The sequence below is a fragment of the Trachurus japonicus genome, chromosome 24, assembly GCF_045865225.1.
Source record: "Trachurus japonicus isolate A0001 chromosome 24, Traja_1.0".
Lineage (NCBI taxonomy): Eukaryota > Metazoa > Chordata > Actinopteri > Carangiformes > Carangidae > Trachurus > Trachurus japonicus.
This window is the reverse complement of record NC_140930.1, coordinates 20,639,334-20,657,415: the sequence shown is the minus strand read 5'-3', so window position 1 is coordinate 20,657,415 and position 18,082 is coordinate 20,639,334. Positions and strand designations below refer to the sequence as shown.

At 42.2% G+C, this 18,082-nt stretch overlaps 1 protein-coding gene across 1 annotated transcript in view; it reads left to right on the top strand.

The window, feature by feature from the left end:
* Window positions 1-15,983, top strand: part of cdk19 (cyclin dependent kinase 19) — a 62,006-nt gene extending 46,023 nt beyond the window's left edge. The window contains exons 5-13 of the mRNA XM_085771110.1: window positions 2,245-2,302; window positions 3,273-3,404; window positions 6,033-6,176; window positions 9,560-9,629; window positions 9,722-9,794; window positions 10,820-10,917; window positions 11,078-11,156; window positions 11,470-11,715; window positions 14,308-15,983. Coding sequence (XP_085627236.1) covers window positions 2,245-2,302; window positions 3,273-3,404; window positions 6,033-6,176; window positions 9,560-9,629; window positions 9,722-9,794; window positions 10,820-10,917; window positions 11,078-11,156; window positions 11,470-11,715; window positions 14,308-14,433 — 1,026 coding nt within the window. The 3' untranslated portion in view covers window positions 14,434-15,983. The remainder of the gene's footprint in view (window positions 1-2,244; window positions 2,303-3,272; window positions 3,405-6,032; window positions 6,177-9,559; window positions 9,630-9,721; window positions 9,795-10,819; window positions 10,918-11,077; window positions 11,157-11,469; window positions 11,716-14,307) is intronic.
* The last annotated feature ends 2,099 nt before the right edge of the window (window positions 15,984-18,082 follow it).

Here is an 18,082-nt window from a genome sequence, read left to right as displayed (position 1 = left end):
TAATGGTTTATTACCCCCATCTTTGCTGTGTATTTGTAACATGTAATTAGCTCTATTTGGTTTTATAAAATCATCAGCTGCCAGCAAATTGTTGCTGCGTCAGAAATAGATGAAGTTCGGGGGCCCAACACACATTTTCACTCTTTTCACTACCAAATTACCAACAAGTAAAGCAAAACGTTTTCGGGTGTAACCCTCAGGGGAAGAAGAAAGCAAATTTGAGAGATAAACAACAGTAAAAAAAAAAAAAAAAAAAAAAAGTAAGTAAAGGTAAATAGACTTAGATTTGCCAAGTTGTTTGATTCATGCATCTGAATGCTAATACTGCTGCGTGTTTGTTGGATGTGTAAACAGGCAAATATCTACTAACATTTTCCTACAAATGACTTATAATGTGTCAATATTATATTTCCTGCTTGTTGCGTACACAAGTAAAATAGCCTGAAGAGTTAAAGGTGCACTAATGAAGGTTTTACAATATAAGGCATCTACAGTGCTGTGAAAAATGTCAATAGGAGATGATGTCAGTGACTTTTTCATCTGGTCTTGAATTTCTTTAGATCGCAGCATGATGTGTTGCTGTTTGAGATCTCTCAGCCTCCTTCACTTCTCTTAGACAGCTTCTATTAAAGCGATTTCTGGATTCAACAGGTCTGGCACTGATCAGGCCTGGGTGTAGATAGTGAAATTGAACTCAGCTTTCGTAAAAATTTGGTTTATCACAGTTAGTTCATGATTTCACAAGGGGGGCAAATACTTCTTCACACAGGGCCAGATAGAATTGGATAGCTTTTTTCCCTTAGTGAATGAAATCATCATTTAAAAACTGCATTTTATATTTACATATTTGTCTAATATTAAATTTGTTTGATGATCTTAAACATTTAAGTGTGAAAAATATGTAAAAAAAGTAAGAAATCAGATAACTTTCTGCTTATCCGCTATAGTTGATGTTTAGTTTGAGCATCATACAGCTCTCTGGAACATAACGAAGCGTTTTAGCAGCAAGGAACCTGATCTTTAATTCCCTCAGGAACGGGTAGAAAGGAAACCAGAGCAAACCAGAGCTCATAGTGTCACGTGATCCACCGTCACATGATTATATATCTATGTATATGTGTGTGAGAGAGGACTCACACAGATTTATTACCATCTCCAGCTCCCCACAGCCCAGAGAAGGGGGGGGGGGGCTTCACTGTGATCCAATTTATTTCAGAGCAAACATTTGTCAGTGTTTGATTCAGTCTCTTGCTCCACCATCCCAAAGTAGCTTCATACTCTCTGATCTATGTGCTGCTCCCACCACACTGAAGACACTCGACTCTGTGTCGCACCGCAATAAGCTTCATCACGGTCATTCTTTTCTCACCGCTTCATCAAGCCTGGGCAGAGGTTATCCCAAGGTACATCTCAAATATTACAATAAACAACTAATTCTACACACACACACAGACACATGTACCCACTTTTAAATGAGTATTAGCATTTTGTTTATTATATTTGTTGTTATCAAACATTTTTTGTTTGGCAGTATTGCTTGAATATTTATTAGGTGAGGCTTCAAATAAGCCCTTTGGGTTTTTCGCCTCTCCTTGCACTGTATATTACTTGTCATTTTTGTCACATTTCTATATATTTCTAAACTGTGCTATAGTAAATAAACTAAACTAAATTATATCCTTGCATGAGCAGCAGAGATGATGATGACGATGATGGCGATGATGATGAAATTGTACAGTATATGTTTGCTCACTGTGTGTCCATTTTATTCTTTGTGAATTCATATGTGTCTGTCTAATCTGTATGTGTGAGATGAAACGACTTATTCAGATAAAGACTTCATAATAATAATAATTAGCATTGTGCAAAGAGCAGACAGGGCTATAGTCTTTTTTACAACACTTCCATCTCCCACTGATGTAGGTCAGTGGGCTAATGCAGCTTTTACTCCCATGTGCCTATTTTTGTGCACCACAAGCTCCTCACCCAAAAAAACAGACAAACACAACCAGGTGTGTGTGTGAGCTGCGGGATGCCAAGAGGACTTTCAAGTGCACTCTGGATGCGAAATGGCTGACTGACGTGATCATGTGGTCGTGTGGTTCAATAATCAGAGGGACAGCCAGTGCTGCCGAACCACCGAGCTCACACAGAGGAGAGTCGCTTTTTTAAAACCAGGAAGTGTTTACACTCAATGGAGCCTCCAAATTAAAGTGTCATCTAATATTTCTGTGTGTCTTCCAGAAACCAGCAAACATCCTGGTGATGGGGGAGGGTCCTGAACGAGGAAGAGTCAAAATCGGTAAGACTGAGAGACCAGCTCCATACAGCGCTTGACTGACAAATGATACAGTTATCACCAGGACGACAGATCAATGAGGCTGTTGACCTGTTTGAGTGTCCGATAGCAGCAGTGCTTAACCTTCTATGCAGGAGGTCGACAGGGAGCCGGGATCAGTGCTGTTGCGTAAGGCAGCTGGCCAGGGGACTGTTGAAGGGTAATGCTGCGGCACTGGAGTCTATTTTTAAACCCTGTGCACCTAGTAATAGTACCAACCGCAACTAGACCCTCTACAACTGCCGCTGACGAGTATCTCTCTGTACGGAGTGACTGTTACGACTCAGGGGCCGCTCCACCGGCCATGAAGTGTAGATGTACTCATGTTCCCCTGTCCAACTGGTCTGATCGCTTCTCACAAAGGAACCTTCAAATGAAAGGGATTTAAAATTTCAGGTCAGAGGAGGGGTTCAGCTTTCTCTTGACGACTCACCCTCATTTCTATACTATGACACATTTTACTATGAAGTTTACTGTTGTAACCTTTTCACCTCGCCAGAATCCAGAGCCCGTATTTATGAAATTTGCTGTATGTAAAACTTTGGACCCTATTTACAGATGAATGTGAAAATATTTCACTTGCAACAAAAGTAGGAATGAAAGCTTCAGGTGTCTGTGAAGTTGATTAATGATAATTACAGTTTAGAGGTGAGAACAAACAAATGGCCTCTCTGTCAGAGCGCCTCTCGCACACTATCAGAATGAGCAAATGAATACATGAGGATGCGGTCTGGTGCCACACACACACACAGTTTATATTAAATGCTCTGTGAACTCTGTTGTTAAGCAATAACCCTTCTTAAAATAAAGTTGAGCTTTCTTGACTGAGCTAGATGAAGATCATCTACTATGCATGTGTGAAGCAGATGTGCCAGGTGGTGTCTTTATTAACATACACGTATCTTCTCTCTCTCTCTCTCTCTGCTGACTCTAGCTGACATGGGTTTCGCCAGACTCTTCAACTCTCCCCTAAAGCCTCTGGCGGACCTCGACCCTGTGGTGGTGACGTTCTGGTACAGGGCCCCCGAGCTTCTGCTGGGGGCCAGGCACTACACCAAAGCTATTGGTGAGTAATGGGGTTCAAATGTGCAAAGAAGACAGCCCTCCTGTGTGGGTGTGGGTGTGTGGGTGTGTGCACGTGTATACATGAACATGTGATTCCCTGCCCTAACTCAGGACTTTGACCTGAATGGTTGTGTGAGTGACACAGGTGGGTGATTTAGTAGAAACAATGAAGTTTGCATGATGACTATCTGTCATGCAGTGCGTCCATCCAAGGTCTCTCATTGGGAATATGAATCCACATTCCTGGTTTAGAAGGTCTAGTCCCACATGACCTATAATTATCATCGGTATGAAGTGTCTACATGTCTATATTTATCATTCCTGGAACATGTCGCCACACTGGTTCACACTCTGTGCACCTATTGTGTCACAGGCCATCTTTATATTGTGGTATGTGAGGTATGACAGAGACAGATATATACAAACTGTCCTGCTGTTATTGTGTCCTGTGTTTTGGTAAATGTTTGCCATTTTGGTAAATTATCTTATTTTCGTTCTTGAATTAAAGGCAGGAGATTGATGTGTGTCTGGAATCTGTCTGTTAAAGGGATAGTTCACCCTAGAATGATATTTCGCTCATTATCTACTCACCCTCATGTGGACTAAGGGCTGGAAGAAGTGTCAGAGTCCTCCGTCCCTTCTCTGAGTTACAGGGGGTCTTGGTGTAGCAGTGCATGTCCATATAACGGTTGTAAAGGGACACCAGAGCTCTTCGTAAAAAAACACACACAAAAAAACATCCAAATACCTCCATGCTGCTCGTATGTAATGTCCGTCTTGTGCTGAAGCCCCAAATTGCGTAATTGTCCCGAAAAAAATTAAATAAGTCTATATTTTAAGCTTGTTTGTAGTGGAAGCTGACGCCGGCGCAAATCACGCGAGATTTGGACGGACCAGGAAGAGGAGCTTTGAGAAGCTTCCGCTACAAACAAGCTTAAAATATAGACTTATTTAATTTTTTTCGGGACAATTACGCAATTTGGGGCTTCAGCACAAGACGGACATTACATACGAGCAGCATGGAGGTATTTGGATGTTTTTTTGTGTGTGTTTTTTTACGAAGAGCTCTGGTGTCCCTTTACAACCGTTATATGGACATGCACTGCTACGCTGAGACCCCCTGTAACTCAGAGAAGGGACGGAGGACTCTGAAACTTCTCCCAGCCCTTAGTCAACATGAGGGTGAGTAGATAATGAGCGAAATATCATTCTAGGGTGAACTATCCCTTTAAATATTAGATTGTAAATATTGTTAAATCATCCTCAGCCTCAGTTATACAACTACATGTTTAAGATCAGACCCAAACTGAGTCTAAAACACTAAAATAGTGACACTCAGGGTCCAAAACTAACACTCGCCACTCGCCAATTACGGGTAGATTTTGTCTCTGGCTGGTAAATTTTTAAGACCACTCGCCACTCTGGCGAGTTATTTTTTTTTACCGACGAAAATTTCATTTTTTCGTTACTGGTGGAGAACGATGCTGGTATGTTGTTTCCTGACAGAGTAATGTGTCTTTCCAGCAGAGACGATCTTTGGTCAGGTAAGCGCGTCACGCCGTCATTCACAGCGTCGAGGTGGATCTGTTGTTACTGTGGTACCCGTTTGTGTTGTTTAGCGCGCCCGGTAAAAAAAAAAAAATGTCCTCATTGCTTATAGGGCAGTGATCAGCTACGGTGACCGCGGCGCTGTTTATCCCCGTATTAATTAAAACCAGACGCGGCCCGACACACGGGTGCTGAAGCACGGACCAGCGCGGTCCAACTTTTAATTCTCGGTCCGGACTCTGAACCGCGCGTCTGATTGGGTTGGTTGGACACATGTCAATCGCTCTGGTCGGACCTCACCGCTGACAACATGTGTGTGCGCGCGTGTGTTTGTGTGTGTGAGAGAGAATCAACACTACATTACCCCCCCACACACACACACACACACACACACACACACACGCTTTGAGAGCAGACAGGAAAGACAGTAGAGCAGTGTTTTTCAACCTTGGGATCAGGACCCCATATGGGGTCGCCTGGAATTCAGATGGGGTCGCCTTGTCTAGTAATTGAAAAAAAGAAATTACTGATAAAAATATTTTTTAAACTAATTATTATTCTTTTAAAAAATATATGATTAAAAACACCGCACACAATCCTAAACAACTGTAAGAGAGAGAGAGAGAGAGATTTTTGAAGTAATTATAGTTCATTTGTTTATATTCTGTCTGTTCAGCAGGTGGTGGTGGGATTCATAATGGATTAGAATTAGAAGTGTATCTAAAAAAAGCTGGATTTTTACACCTATTTTGAATTTTACTCGAACACAAATACAAATAGAAATACTTTCCCCCCCTCAACAAATACAAATACCGGATGCTTTGCACACCCCTAATAGCTAGTATTAGTGCATAGCCTACTACTAAAATATTGATTGAGAATCACATATAAGACCCAAATGACACATTAAATAATACTGATAGCAATATACAGCACTTAAACGCAATTTTTACTTGGTTGGCTGGTAAAATATCTGCCTGGCTGGTAAAAAAAAGTTAGTTTTGGACCCTGGTGACACTACTTTAATATAAAATCCAACTTACACCAACTTTGACTGTGTGTGTGTGTATTTGTGCATCAGATATTTGGGCAATTGGCTGCATCTTTGCGGAGCTTCTAACGTCGGAGCCCATCTTCCACTGTCGCCAGGAAGACATCAAGACCAGCAACCCATTCCACCACGACCAGCTGGACAGGATATTCAGTGTCATGGGTTTCCCTGCAGGTCGGAACAAAATGCAAATACACAACTACATCTGCACATCTACATGCAGACACGGATCCATGCAGATGATAAATGTGAAAACAAATTCTAATGCTTATTATACAAAGCATGCACTAAATGCCAGTTTACATAGTTGCACGCAATGTGCTGATGTAAAGGTGTACAAACAAACAGGATAGCATATTGATCATACGATAAAATTATAACTATAGTGTGTTTACTGATTAAAATGTGGCATTAAAATCTGTCTCTCTTAGATAAAACAAATAGCATCAGTAATATTAGTGATCACACTTCTGTCTTCACACCAACCTGATTTCATCTTGTAAAGGATGTGATGGTGACTCACTCCTCCTAAATAAACATCAAGTGAATTTTAGTCTTGGTTTCACAGTTGGGAGTGTTGACTTAAAGTTGCCCTGTAGAGTTTCCTACAAACAAACAAAAATTGTGACTGTGTATATGTGTTCAATTGTATGTAAACACCTTGTGTCCATGTAAAATATTTACAGGCAAATATCTAAATGTTTTAAACCTACACAACTGACACGTTTACAGTGGCCTGAATCCATACTGTTGATGGGGCATTATTGTGTTTCTTGGGCCATCATCACATCAGTGATCAAAAACCCAACTAGTACCGTTAAATAAACTTGTGAGACAGAATCAGTAGGTATATCGTTACTGCTGCTTACCTCTGTCTATGTCTGTACAGTATCTGATGATAAGGACCACATTGAGGAAGAAGAAATCTGAAATTTTGAGAATCAAGTTGTAATTTTCAGAGTTATATTTAGAGAATCAAGCTGTATATTATATATTACGAGAGTAAAACATGTACAATTTGGACAGAAAAAAATCTGATAATATTTAAAGGGACAACGAGGAGTTTCTATTTGATTATAAAAAAGCCTCACGTTAATGTGGATGAATCTACGTTACCACTTGTTAATGGCTCCATTTTCGATAAATATATCGTTTTGTCTCTATCGTTATTTTGGTATTATTAGTGGTGGCGGAAATCAGGGCCGGTTTTAGCTATGGGCAATATGGGCGACCGCCCAGGGCGCAATCTTTGTGAGGGCGCACGAGCGCTCTCCAAAAAAAAAAAAAAAAAACTCGCCGTCAAGTTAGTGGAGTGGTCTCTGGGGCGCCCCTATGTCACGTCAACTTGCTGCTGAGAGTCATAGGTGACGTCTACTACATATAGGCTACTGGGTCTACTACAGGTTGTGTGTGTGTCAAGAGAGGCGAGGTGGGGGGGGGGGGTCAACTTGCGACTGCTGAGGTCTCACGTCGGATGCTCCGCCGGCCCAGAGGGCTCTCATGCGGGGAAAGAAAGGAGGGTTAAAGTCCCACTCCCGCGACCCTTTTCGGCCATTTTAAAACCAGCTCATTAGCCATGCACATTAGCAATGCACCTCTGGGGGGTGGGCGGAGACTGCGCTGCTCTGCACCCGCCCAGCCACCTCCTCGCACCCCACCCCCCCGCTTGCTGACAGCTGGACATTGTACAATTACAGATTCAGCGCGTTTAACGTAAAACTCCACACTGGGATTCGATCCCAGACTGGTGCATAGTCCTTGCTCACAGTGCAAGCTGCTCTACCAGGTGAGCTATACCTATTATACCTTGACAGCTACACCGAGCTGTGAAGGCTTTCACCTCTGAGCCAGATGCAGAGCGGGGCGGGAGCTTGTAGCACTAGTGCCCTCCCCTGGAGCTGTGACACCCTCAACTCCAGTCTTCCTGAAACTGCCAGTTTGAGTCTGCCATTGGTTCACAGCAGTTTGAAGGCAGAAAAACTCTGAAATGCAATTTTGCACTTCCTTCTCTGCTGATAAGTGCTCTAACACAAGAAAAATGCCACAGGAACATGTGAAAAGCTCAAAAAACACGATTTTCACGGGAGTGGGTCTTTAAGCGCTAAACTCCTCGCCCTGAAGTTGGCTTCATTTTGGTAATGTTGCTATGGGATGCCCAGCAATATTCCTCTTCTTCCTCTTCAATGTCCGGTCTCTGGTAAACAACATGAATGAACTGCGACAGGATCATGTGTTAAAAAGGATCCTGGACTGTCATGATGTTTCTAATGAGCAGCATGGTTTAACCATAGGGTTTAACAGCAACGTCACGCTGTTTCCAAAACCACACCGACTTCAGCAGAGAAGTGAGTTTAAGCACATTTTTAGTTTAGCCTACAGATGAAACAGTGGTTCATGTCATTACTTTATATTCAAAATATCATCATGTTGCTGGCCCTACACTCACAAACAAAAACTATTTTAAATTGTGTATTTTTTTTTTTTGAGGTTCAGAGGCTGTAGTCAAGCTGCTCAGTTTTAATATAGCCTAAGCCTATAATTTTATGTGATTGGCTATTTAAAAAAATCATTTAAATATGGCTGGATGATCAATAACAAATTAAACTGTGGTTTGACAAATTCAAACACATTTATTGATGATTTAATTTAAAGGAACCACGGTAGCCTATAAGATCATGTGTAAGATCAAATTCAGTGTTAAAGGCGCTCAGGCAGGTGATTTTGAAATACACTAAAAGTAATCCAGAAAGTACTATTAGTATTACTTTACTTGAGTAATCGAAATGCATTACAGATTACAGACAAGGGATGGTTTAGCCCAGGGCGTAAAACTAGCCAGGACCGCCTCTGGCGGAAATGCTGGGCGAGCCGACCAGTGTTTCCTTACTTTCGGTTTCGCGGACGCTCATGAGAATAACGCAGCCAAATCGCCGTTTATGGTCGGGACTACGACGGTAACTGAACCTCTTTGAACCTCTGACTTTAATTCTTGATGAATGAAAACATGAGTCCGTCTTGCGCCGGTCGAAGGATTCTACGGTGCACGCAGAGGCTCATAAATGTAGTGTGAAAACACTTCGCTTTTCCAAAACTCCTCGTTGTCCCTTTAATATTTCCAGCATGTGAGATAGAGTGCAGCCTGAGTTGCTTCTGACAGCTGCTGTTTGTTTAACAATAGACTCAGTGACTTCACAATCTTTGAGATCTCTGAAACAGAAGCTAAAATAAACCTCTTGTGACATATTTTGTGACATTATTCTTGTCATATTATGATCTAATTATCGAAATTACATTTTTCTGCCTACGATTCTAATGAAGAATAAAAATAAGAGGTTTTGTTCAACACTTATGTTATCACTACACAAACACCATGTTCCACACAGTCTGATCAGTGTCTGAATATAGTCAAATATGCTCATGTGTAGCAGGAAGCTCAGAGCAGAGCAGCATTATCTGTTAACATTGGTTAAAAGACTGTTAGCTACATGGAGTGGCTGTCGCCGTTTGCACATTTTGTTGTTGATTTAATTGGATAATTTTGCCTTTTTCTTGCTCAGATAAGGACTGGGAAGACATCAGGAAGATGCCAGAGTACCCAACACTGCAGAAGGACTTCAGAAGGACAACGTGAGGAAACACTGTGATTATCTGACATCATCACAAACTCACAGAAATTGCCCTTTTTTTTTAAGTGTGTCTTTGTTTCTGTCAACTGACAGGTACGCAAACAGCAGCTTAATCAAATACATGGAGAAACATAAAGTCAAACCCGACAGCAAAGTTTTTCTCTTGGTAGGTGTGCACACTCGTTCATGCATGTACACTCAAACTCACAAACAAAAAATTGTTGATTTATGACTGTGAAGCAGGTGAAAGTCCTGTTTGAGTATTTGCATGTTGTCACACCACACCATGACACACAGCCCTGGAGTATGAGAGTGATGTGTCATAGATTAGTGGGTAAACAGTGTGCAACAGTTGTGTCTATATGACATACTTTTATGTAAAACTGATCTGTTAGATTGAGATGACTGGATTGTTTTATTTATTTATTTATTTATTTATTTTCCACAACAAACCTTGACAATAAGTGTCTTGTTACAGCTGTGAACAGCTGCTCTTCATTTGTCTTTTAGAGCTGCTAATCATTAAACCTCAAATTAACCACTGTCGATGTGTAAAACATAACGTTTATCCATTATTGTGTTTTAAGTGACAGAATATTCATAGATTTATTCTTTATTCATTCTGAGACGTTATGCATAGAGGAAGAAGACCCTGTGAACACAAACTGTTCCTCTCATTCACACATAGCATGGTTACACAATCACAGTCTGTTTATATTGATGGTTTAAATGCATCATGTTCCCCTGGATCTGTAAGTTCAGTCAGGTGCAGCCCTTAATGTGTTGCACAGTTCTTTGATATGAACCAATGTGTATTAGCCCCACATTCAGAGAAAAGAAATAATAGTTTAGATGGCATTTTGAAACTTCCCATGGCCCTTTATGTACGGGGATCCTCCAGACAGAAAGTATAAAAGAATTATATTTATGTGACAAGACTCAGTGGTCAAGTGTCATCACCTGAAGGTTGGGTAGGTGAGCCTGGCAGCTTGAGACTTTGACCATGAGAAGCTTCTTGGTTGTTCTTTCTATACTGTATGTAATACAGATGTGACAGCCTCCAACCTAAACATCTGCACTCTAACCTCAGCTGTTCTATGATTTGTAATCCAGTTGCACACTTTCGTATCCTAACATTTACATTGTCTTTGTGTCCTGTAACACTATGTGTGTGTGCTCTTCTGTCTTCAGCTCCAGAAACTCCTCACAATGGACCCCACCAAAAGAATCACATCAGAGCAGGCACTGCAGGACCCTTACTTCCTGGAGGACCCATTACCAACCACAGAGTGAGTCTTAACTGTTGCAACAGACTTTCCTTTGTCATGATTCAGCTCAGGAAACAAAGGCCCAAAGTGATTACTGCATGACGATTGTTTTTCCTGTATTTGAACCGGAGTTTTACAGCATGGTAATGTTTCAATCATTGACCTGTGTTTTTGTCTATAGTGTGTTTGCTGGGTGTCAGATCCCCTACCCCAAACGAGAGTTTCTCAATGAAGATGAGCCAGAGGAGAAAACAGAGAAGGTAAACTTTCCATTTTATATACAGCAGCTCTCAGAATAGAAATACTTTGAATTAAGGTGCAAATCATGAAGTTCCTTCTGCAAAAAGGCTAACACCTGATACCACACACTGATACCTTTTAACTGGTACAAACATACACAGTAAAATAATACGATATTCCTCACGTTCGTTTTATTAATTACCCAACAGATGATCTCTCATGTTCATGTTGGATTTCTCCCACACTTCTAAGCTCATACCTCCCCCACTCTCCACAGCTTCTTTAATCACTAACGTTGAGCCTCTGTTGGTCGCCCCATGTTTCCATCTGCAGAACCAGACTCAACAGCACCAGCAGACGACAGGCCAGACTCAGGCCCAGAACCAGCAGCAGACGACGGCCCAGCAGGCGCCCTCTCAGCAGAGTTCTGCCCAAACAAACGGCACCGCCGGAGCCACAGGGGCCACCGCCGGCGGGGGTTTACAACACGGTCAGGACCAGGGGCCGCCCAACAAGAAACCTCGAATTGGACCCTCTGGGGCCTCCTCAGGCACCGGAGTGCTGCAGTCAGAGTACCAGGTCAGTAGGATCCCATGTGAGCTACACTGTTGCATCATCAGATTGCCACTAAAACTCAGTGTCTCAAAACCACCTTAACTGTTTCTTATTAATAACTTAAATTCTTTGGAATAAGTTCATGTATAAATATGTCCTAAAACCTCACCAGAAATTCTTCCAAGTCATAAAATACCTTCAGTCCAGTGAAACCAGACTTTTTTTTCTTGAGGCTGAAAGGGTCACAGGGTCGTCTGAGAGTCACACAAAATGTCCATAGATGGAGATGATTCAGTTCTGTGGCTACTCTGCAGAGAAGTGGAAGTCCAGCTACGATGTCTCTGAAGGAAGGCAGACTGATCAGTAACAAAGTGACAAAGTAACAGCTGAGGGCTCAAAGCAGTGGTGGTACGGAGCATGTTGCTGTGCGTTGGACACCACAGAGGAAGCTGCTGCTGATTTGTTTTTTGTGAGTTTGGAGTCTCCTGCTCATCTCCCAAAATTAGCTGCTACTTTTAACACTAAGTGGCTTTGGAAAAATAGTCCTACAGTAAGGTGTCCCCTAAATCAGAAAGTCGGGAGCTACTTTTAGCCGTAACAAGCCTTATGAACAGGGACCCAGATTAATGGGTGTTTAGGAGTTTTTGAGTCCATTTTTTAATCCAAATATATGCAGAAATAATCCCTCTGTGCTGATGAGAGAGGTCAGAGAATGGACAAACAGGCTACATGTTTGTGTGTGTGTCACACACCCACACATACACTCACACACCACATAACAACAGCCTGCCGGCCAACTGATAAGGACCGTACATTCCACATGGTCCCGATAGAAAAGGTGCCTGTGAGCCTTTGTTTCCTGCTTTGGCTTCGCTCTTATCGCAGCAGAGCTAAAGAGAGTGAGATGTCTGCGTGGCGGAGAGTGCAATGACATGAGCATGAATGATTGAGCTGCACATTCAAGTCTATCACATAAAGAGACGAGCACAGATGGGCAGGTTATCAGGTACTTATCTGACACTAAGATCTCATGCAACACACCTGCAGTAAAATCTGTGGTTTGGCTGCTGTGCGGCTTTTGAATTGTGTTGTCAACACATCAAGCCTCCTGTAAAGTTTCTACAGTTCAACACACTGCAAATACATGTTGTCAAATTGATGAAGTTGTTTTGTAGCATTTTTGTGTCTTCCAGGAGCAGCTCAGACCTGCACTGACTGTTCTCTCAACCCTTTTTCTATCTGCTGGTAATATTCCTGAACGTGATGTTTTTTTTTTCTTTGTTTTTTTTGTTACTTCATTACAACTCCATTCTCTAATTTTCAGATTTCTTATTTTTTCTTTAAAGTGGCCTTACACTCCACTGTGCATGCTGGGTCTCACAGCTGTGATTTGCTGTACTCTCTGTTGTGGCTGCAGCCGCTTAGATTTTATATGGAAAGAGAATGAGCAGAGAAGTTAAATTCTCTCTCAATTTTTGAGCTGGTCGTGGAGAGGAACGAAACTCACATGGTTACACTCAGACTGGCAGGTGTTAGTGACTATAGACACTCTGAGTTGTCCTAGTGTTTGTACTATTTTGTCCCATTTTTTTCAGTAAAGAGAGGCTAAATAACTGAACCATGTCTGCATCAGTTTCCACGTGGTTAATTTCTCTCCGACTATCCTGTCAATTAAAGGCGTAAAAGCCCCCACCCCTCAGCAAAAAACAAAACTGAGCGTCAGCAGCATCCTGGAGGAGGGACTGGTGCAGGACTGGTGTGATAGACTGCATTAGTTTAGAGGCATTCTTGATAAAGTGTCAGGGGCTGCATGTGAGGCGGCTGGTAGCTGATGTATAAATAAACCAATTGGGTGGCCTGACATAGCAGGAGGGTGGTGAGCTGTAGGCGTCCTAGTTTCCCCTTATTGATCCCTCATCCCACTGTCCCACAGGCCACACACACACACACACACACACACACATATTTTCTAGTCATTCTCCTAAATGATGCTGTGTTGCACATGCAAGAGTGAAGTGGAGACATGTAACCAGGTCAGCTCAGCTCCTCACAGACACGTTCTTGTCCTGTCTCAGCTGAGCTCTTCTGTCATGGTTTGGGTTGGACAGTTTGTGCTGATCAGAGTGTTTGTGACATTTTTAAATGCCACTGTCTGACTTTAACACGTCTCTCTATCTAAACCATAACTAAAGACATTGTCATCTCCACAGTAGAAACACCTGCAGAGTGATTGACCAAGACCTCTCTGTGGACTCTTCAGAATATTTCTGGCTTAAAACAAGAGAGGAAGATGTTGAGCTTCTGTCAGTCAAACACAACATGATCATAGAGGTGGATTTGGTGATATTAAAATAACAGATTTCTCTGATTTGAGAAATTTGGGGAACATGTAGGAACACAGCATACTGAACAAAGGTCAAGTTGTTTTGAGATGTTTTAATGTGGAATAGTTAAATATTATAAGTTCTATGAATAATCAGTGAGTAGATGAATTGATAGGGGAATCATATTGTTCATGGTGGCTGCAATTAACACTCTGCACAGCTCTGTGTGAGCTTTAAGATGTCTCTGCCGCTCACTGCTGCGTCTTCTCTCTCCCTCCCGTCTCTACGGCAGCATTCTGGCTCCCGCCTTGGTTACCAAAGCAACGTCCAAGGTTCAACCCAGCCCCAGAGCACCATGGGATACACGTCGTCATCCCAGCAGAGCTCCCAGTACACCCACCAGACGCACCGTTTCTGAGGCTCCCGGTCACTCCAGAACCAGCAGAGGAGCCAGCTCCTCCTCCTCTTCCTCTTCCTCTTCCTCCTCCTCCTCCTCCTCCTCCTCCTCCTTCAAAGCAACCCTCAGCAACCTCAGCAGATGCGAGCGGACGCCCTGGGCTCCCACATCCCTGGGACCTCCCTCTGTGCATTACATCATTCCAAGTCGCCATCCTCCTCAGCCTCTCTCTCACCTCGGTCCTCTCACCTGACGGCCCTCGCTAGCGCTGTAGCACGGAGGCAAAACAAACACAGGAACCAAAAATCCTAACAAAGTCGTGACTTATCAGGCTGGTGAACCGAACTGAACATATAATGTAAGATAGATGTGAAGGCATCACACACAGACTCAGAACCATGGCACTTACAAACACAACGTTCCTCCACGAGGAAGAATCGCAGCTGTGTTCATATATGTACATTATATTATAGCACTTTTTTTAATTTGATTTTTGTTTTGGTTTTTTGGGGGGTTTTTTCGCGCTTGTTTGCTAGAGTTTTCAAGTTTACCTTGATAGTTGATGTCATTGTAAATATTGTTACATATGGAAACTATCAGATGAAACAGCAGAGGGAAAGGCCTTTACTGTCATCTCTAGTCTACTATTACCTTGGATAATCAAAGAGAGGTTTGAGTTAACCCAAGAAGAAAACAGATCCAGAGTTAATGTTTCTACATAGAAAAAAAATCAGCGCTGATGCTGATGCAATTGCAGGGAAATATTAAATGCGCAATTTAACTTAATCTTCTTCTTATTGTAGGGTTTCTGTATTTAGACTTATTGTATTGGATTTGGAAAGTAAGAGAAGCAGTTGTCTTTTTACAGCTCAGAGGACGAGGTAAGAATCTTTTGACGGCCGAGCTTCACTTAACTCCGACCTGCGCGGCGTCTTCAGGAGGTCGGACGCCTCTCGTTCGTGACTGGCAGCTCCAGCGTTTTCTTCTACGGAAGCTGTTGATGGACACTTTGCTCTGACACCCATCTTCTAGTGGACCCTCAAGACTTTCAAGGTTTCTGAACATGACTGTGCACATAAAGGGCAGCTAACAGTACAGCCCCCCCCCCCCTCGCCCCAGTATATGCTCCTTGAGACTGTTACTGCCTGATGTCAGATTGTTTTTTTTAAAAAGATTTTATTGTTATCATTGATGCCCTGTGTGCGTGTATGCATGTGTGCCCGCGTGTTTGCGTGCCTCTGTGTGTGTGTGTGTGTGTGTGTGTGTGTTGTTTATCATTTTACTTACTAGAACTGCACTGACCGCTGAACCACTCTGCAAAGAGCTGGAACAAGTGTAGGGTGAGTTTGGTCCTCCTCCGCCTCCCTGTCCAACACAAGACCAGGACATATTCAAAGACAACGGGTGCATTTTTTAATACATACTGAGAGTGATGTAAACAGAAAACGTCCCCTGGTCTTACGCAGGTATCTATCTTCAAACTAAAAAAAAGGTACCGTGACAAAAACAACAGAAAAGTCAAGTGTAATCATAATAATAAGAAAACAATCAAACGCAGAACACCAAAGACAAAGAAAGAAAGACACAAATGTTTTATATTAATGAAAATATATAAATCTGTATATACACAGGGTCAGCACTGGTGTCACCTGGTTACCTACTGAATATATAGAGATCCCATGTTTTCCAAAATACTGCTCACTTTATGAATGAATTGTTCATTGTTTGGTAATTTCTCCAGACCTCCCATTGAACAGGAAGATATTTTCTGTTTTCCACGGTCCAACTGTGCAGCCACTCTCTGGTATATTTCCCCACAAGTTCCCAGTCATCCGACCCTCATACAGCATATGCACATAGATTTTTATCCTGTAATTTAAGTCTCACCGTTTTACAGGGGGTCCAGTAACCCATATGCTTCATCCTTTAACTAATTAACAGAGTTTGCACTTCCCTCTATGTGTTACACCAGGACCTGACAACATCCTCCCACATCTCATCAGCTACTGTATCTCCCGTCTTACACCGCTGAGCTGTGGTGGCTGAGATCGTCTCTAGACGTTTCACTGCGAGCCTTGTTTTTTTATGACTTTCATATGAAGCCTGAGCAGCTGAATGTTCATTGAATAAATGAGGCAGTTAATCAGAAAACCTTGAAACAGCCCCGGTGCTGTTTGCCGTTCTCCTCTCCTCTGGAGGTGACAAGATCACCTCACACTGCCTCCACACCTCGCTGGTTCACACATAGTATCGCTTCCAAGTTTCTCTTCGCTTGGACCAGTTGCCCGGCAACCAGCATCGACTCCAGGAAGTTACTGGTCCTGCCAAAGAAATATAAAATGGCTAATTTAGCACAAAAACAAACAAACATGAGTTAATTTCTCTTCCCTTATGGATGAATGTGATTGTATTCCTGTATCGCTCTTCAGATTCTCTTCAGAACACAAAACACAGAGATCACTTTTATTTTTTTCTGTGGTGGACAGAGACAGGAGAGAGAGAGACCTGCATTAAAGTGTCCAGATGGCTGGAAGTCAAACCAGGGATTTGCTCATTTTGCCAATACGGTACGCACTCTAACCAGTCAGCCATAAGGATGCCGTAGTACGCAGTACGGCAGACTCACATTGTAAATCTGGACTTGTTCCTCCAATATATTCTATTTCATTCTTTCCTAAAATCAAGTTTGATCTTTCAGATGAAGACTCACAGCTTTGTTACGACTGAAAACAGTCGCTGCAACAATAAGCATGCTATTACTAAGACTTTAATACACCACTTATAATAACCCACTGTTATCATGTGTACAGTACATGTAACACCATCACAGGCTGGTTTGTATCTTTTCCTCTTTTCATTTCCACAAATTCTCCTCCATCCTCACTGGTCCTGGTTGGTTTAATGAGCAGCCATCATATGGGATGTATTAAAAAACGCACCCAGTGACTCTTAACCTTAATTTGTGTTTGCCCAGACACTGAATGTGTGGGTGTGGGACAGAGTGGGGAGGGGGTATGTGGCCTGCGAGGAAATACTGACACCTTGTGGCTGAAAAGAGAAGCAGACCTCTGCTCTCTGTAAAACTGTAATCATACAAGTAAAATACGATGTTGCCAGAGTCAAAGCAGTTTTATCAGAAAATGCAACACGTCCTGTTTTACTATAAAAACGTATCTGATTGTTGTGTCCAGCATCCCAGTCACTTGGGACAACTGGGACAAGAGTTACATCTCAACACTAAATGATCTCATGAAGGCTTTTTGTTTCATGCATTGATACTAATCATGAAAAATGATCTTCAGTGACTCCTCTGCTGTTCCACCCTGTGTCTTTCTCTGCACCAGCCTGGTAGATGTATTTATTTACACTTGATGTTTCGGGTCAGGGTCACTTCCATCCAAACTGTGTCAGTTCTGCAAAATGAAAAGCTAGCTTGTTTTTCTACCTTACCTTATAAAGCAAAGATTTACAACAATGTCCATCCCTGACTCTGATCTTGAAATTCTGAAGTGTTTCGGTCCAAAATATTATATTTTCTAAAAAAAAAAAAAACAGTTCACCATTTTAAAGATCTGCTAACCAGCTGTTGTATCTTTTACTCTAAAGCTGCATCAATTGACTCGTGTTGGCCACCTTGGGCCAATGAACAAGCTGAAAACACAAAGTCCAC